Consider the following 2,701-nt stretch of genomic DNA (forward strand, 5'->3'; position numbering starts at 1 on the left):
TTTTTTATTGCAAGAATAATTGTCCTGCCGTATTTTGGGTGTATATTGTAATAAACTCTTCTCTCCTTATTTAATATAGGGTCCCGATAACTGCCACACGTGTGGTGTATTGGGTGGTTGTGCCGCACGCCTCGTGTGGCATGGATAGGAACCCGCCCGCACGACCGCGTCCGGACGCGCAAAGCCACAGCCCGCACGTTCGGTGTGCCGCGCGATCGCCCGCATGAGCTCGTCCGGGCGAGCGACCACGCGGCCCGCACGACCCTTCTCGGCCGTCGCCCCTCCCCGCCTGCGAGCCACACGCCCCGCGTCGCAGTAACCACGCGTCCGCCGCGATTGCTATGGTCCAGACCCTCTTCCATGTGCGTGTAACTCCAGTTGCCATGTCGCTGAACTGCAGTTGCCATGTCGGACAACTGCAGTTGCCATGTCGCTGAACTACAGTTGCCATGTCGGACAACTACAATTGCCATGGTTGCTCGTAACTCCAGTTGCCATGTCGCTGAACTGCAGTTGCCATGTCGCTGAACTACAGTTGCCATGTCGGACAACTGCAGTTGCCATGGTTGCTCAACTGCAGTTGCCATCTCAGGTCAAGTGTCGGATGCCATTTTTGGGCAACTACAGTTGTTGCCATGTATGGTCTGGTCTACTACAGTTGCCATGATTTGAAAACTTTAGGAGTTGCCACCTACTAACACTAGACAGTTGCCATGTAGCACTAAAAAAACATGGCAAAAACATGTTTCGGGTAAAGAGAGAGTTGCCATCTGCTTACAAGCACGCTAGAGGCAGTTGACATGTACCCTGCAAAAACACATGGCAACTGATAGCTTTTGGTTGTGGGAGAGGAGACGGGCATGTGGGCGATGGTGGTATCTTTAGGAGTTGCCACCTACTAACACTAGACAGTTGCCATGTAGCGCTACAAACAGATGTGGCAACAATAACATGTTCGGATGAAAGAGAGTTGCCATCTGTTTACAATCACAAATAGGGCAGTTGCCATGTACCCCTCAAAAGACATGGCAAATGACAGTTTGGGTGTGGGAGAGTGGGAGAAATGAGCAGTCGTGGGAGATGGGGAACATAAGTGATGCGCGGTGTGCGGGCGCGACAGGAGTTCCATCGCACGCCCCGACTGGTGAACTATTGACCCTGGAGAGAAAATCGGCGTGCGGGCGAACTCCCTCACACGCCACACACACGAGTTGTCCTACGTGGCACAGAAAAAAGCCTTTTCATGCCAAGATTCGTGCAAAAGGCGCTGGACGGCGATGGAGGCGTGTGGGCGAGTTGGCTAACGCCCACACGTGTGGGCGTTAGTGTTTTCGTTAATATATAAGACAAATCTTTTACCTCCGTTTAAAAAAAACCAAAAGGCGAGATGCAAGCGACATAATACTCGGTATATAAATGAGCTTCAGCTCAGAGGCGCTCGAGCTCCGGGTTGTACACATCGCTAGGCTGCGGAACCTGCTTGTGCGGCAGCGGCTTCACCCCCTCCGCCGCCGTCTTCTGCTTCTCGTCCTCCTTTAGCTTCGCCGCGCCGCCACCATCGTTGACGACGTCGTCGCCTCCACCTCGTTGCTTCTCCGCCGTGTCTGCACCCAGGAACTCGCGTGGCGCGCCACGGTGGGCAGCCGTGCCGTCGACCTCGCTTGCCTTCGCCCTCCGCTCCATGGCTGCACGCGTCCTGTATCGATGCGCAAAGGGCGTGTGTTACTTGCGTGTCTCTCGCTGGCCGATTCCTCGACCGCTGTTTTGTAAGTGCGCATGCGTGTACTGTATGCCCGTGCTACGTGTGCAAGCATGCAAGCGCTACGGCGGCCGCTGGGCCACGTCGGAAGGGTACGTGTACTGTGAGCATATGTCCTCGTCTCTCGAGTCGGGCACGGAACTGTGTATAATTTTAAATATTTATTTTTGCCTGAATTCTTAAGAACGCAGCTGCGCTTGTTCGTTGTCTCGAGCGCACGCTCTTGTCCACTGTCTCCCTCCCTCACGTGGTCCCCTAATGGATAGTAGAAATAAAACCAACCCAAGGGGCCCATAGAGAGGACTTAATGTGTAGGGAAAAGCACATGGTCACTGCGTTTCCGCGTGCCTTCCCGTCCTTGACTTATCAGCAAGTTCCCACGTGCATGCATTTAGTTTATGTTTTTCAATTTTCAAAAAGCTATAACTTTTAAACCAAACATCGAAATCAAGATCTGTTTTCACCACTAGGTTCCCCGCGACGAGCTCTTCAAAACTAGATCCCATATGAGTATGTTTCGACTAACTTTTTTCTCGAGCAACTTTGGGTGCTAAGGAAGCAACTTTAGTGTTATATGAAAGCAACTTCTTGTTAGTGTGTGCAGTATGACTGCCTATCATCGAAGACCCCTTCAAAGTTGGCTATCATGACTACGAAGTTAACTAGCTTCATCTCTAAGTTTCGTACCATAACTAGCAAGTATTCTACCATAACTAGCTTCACCTCCAAGTTTATAGTATAGCTGGCAACTTAGTTTTTCGAGCTAGGCTTACATTTACACTAAGCTTGTTGCTATGACTAGCGAGTAGCTTAATGGCATCCTTAGTTGCTTACAATACTTTTAGGTATGGTAAGCAACTTAGTTTCAGGCAACTTAGCAACACTAATGTGCAACTTTGCTATGTATTGTAGGCAACTGAAATAGTAATTGCAAGCAACTAA

General features: G+C 50.6%; 1 protein-coding gene across 1 annotated transcript; it reads right to left on the reverse strand.

Annotated features, from left to right (window-relative positions):
* Positions 1 to 1,385: 1,385 nt before the first annotated feature.
* On the reverse strand, positions 1,386 to 1,907 carry LOC109767758 (uncharacterized). The gene has a single exon (XM_020326484.2). It carries the CDS (start codon positions 1,681 to 1,683, stop codon positions 1,429 to 1,431), a length of 255 nt encoding a protein of 84 aa, XP_020182073.1. The 5' UTR covers positions 1,684 to 1,907; the 3' UTR covers positions 1,386 to 1,428.
* Positions 1,908 to 2,701: the final 794 nt, after the last annotated feature.

The sequence above is a fragment of the Aegilops tauschii genome, chromosome 5 (genome assembly GCF_002575655.3).
Source record: "Aegilops tauschii subsp. strangulata cultivar AL8/78 chromosome 5, Aet v6.0, whole genome shotgun sequence".
Taxonomy (NCBI): domain Eukaryota; kingdom Viridiplantae; phylum Streptophyta; class Magnoliopsida; order Poales; family Poaceae; genus Aegilops; species Aegilops tauschii.

Coding starts and splice junctions, on each gene's coding strand:
- LOC109767758 (XM_020326484.2), bottom strand. CDS start 1,683: ATGGAGCGGAGGGCGAAGGCAAGCGAGGTCGACGGCACGGCTGCCCAC.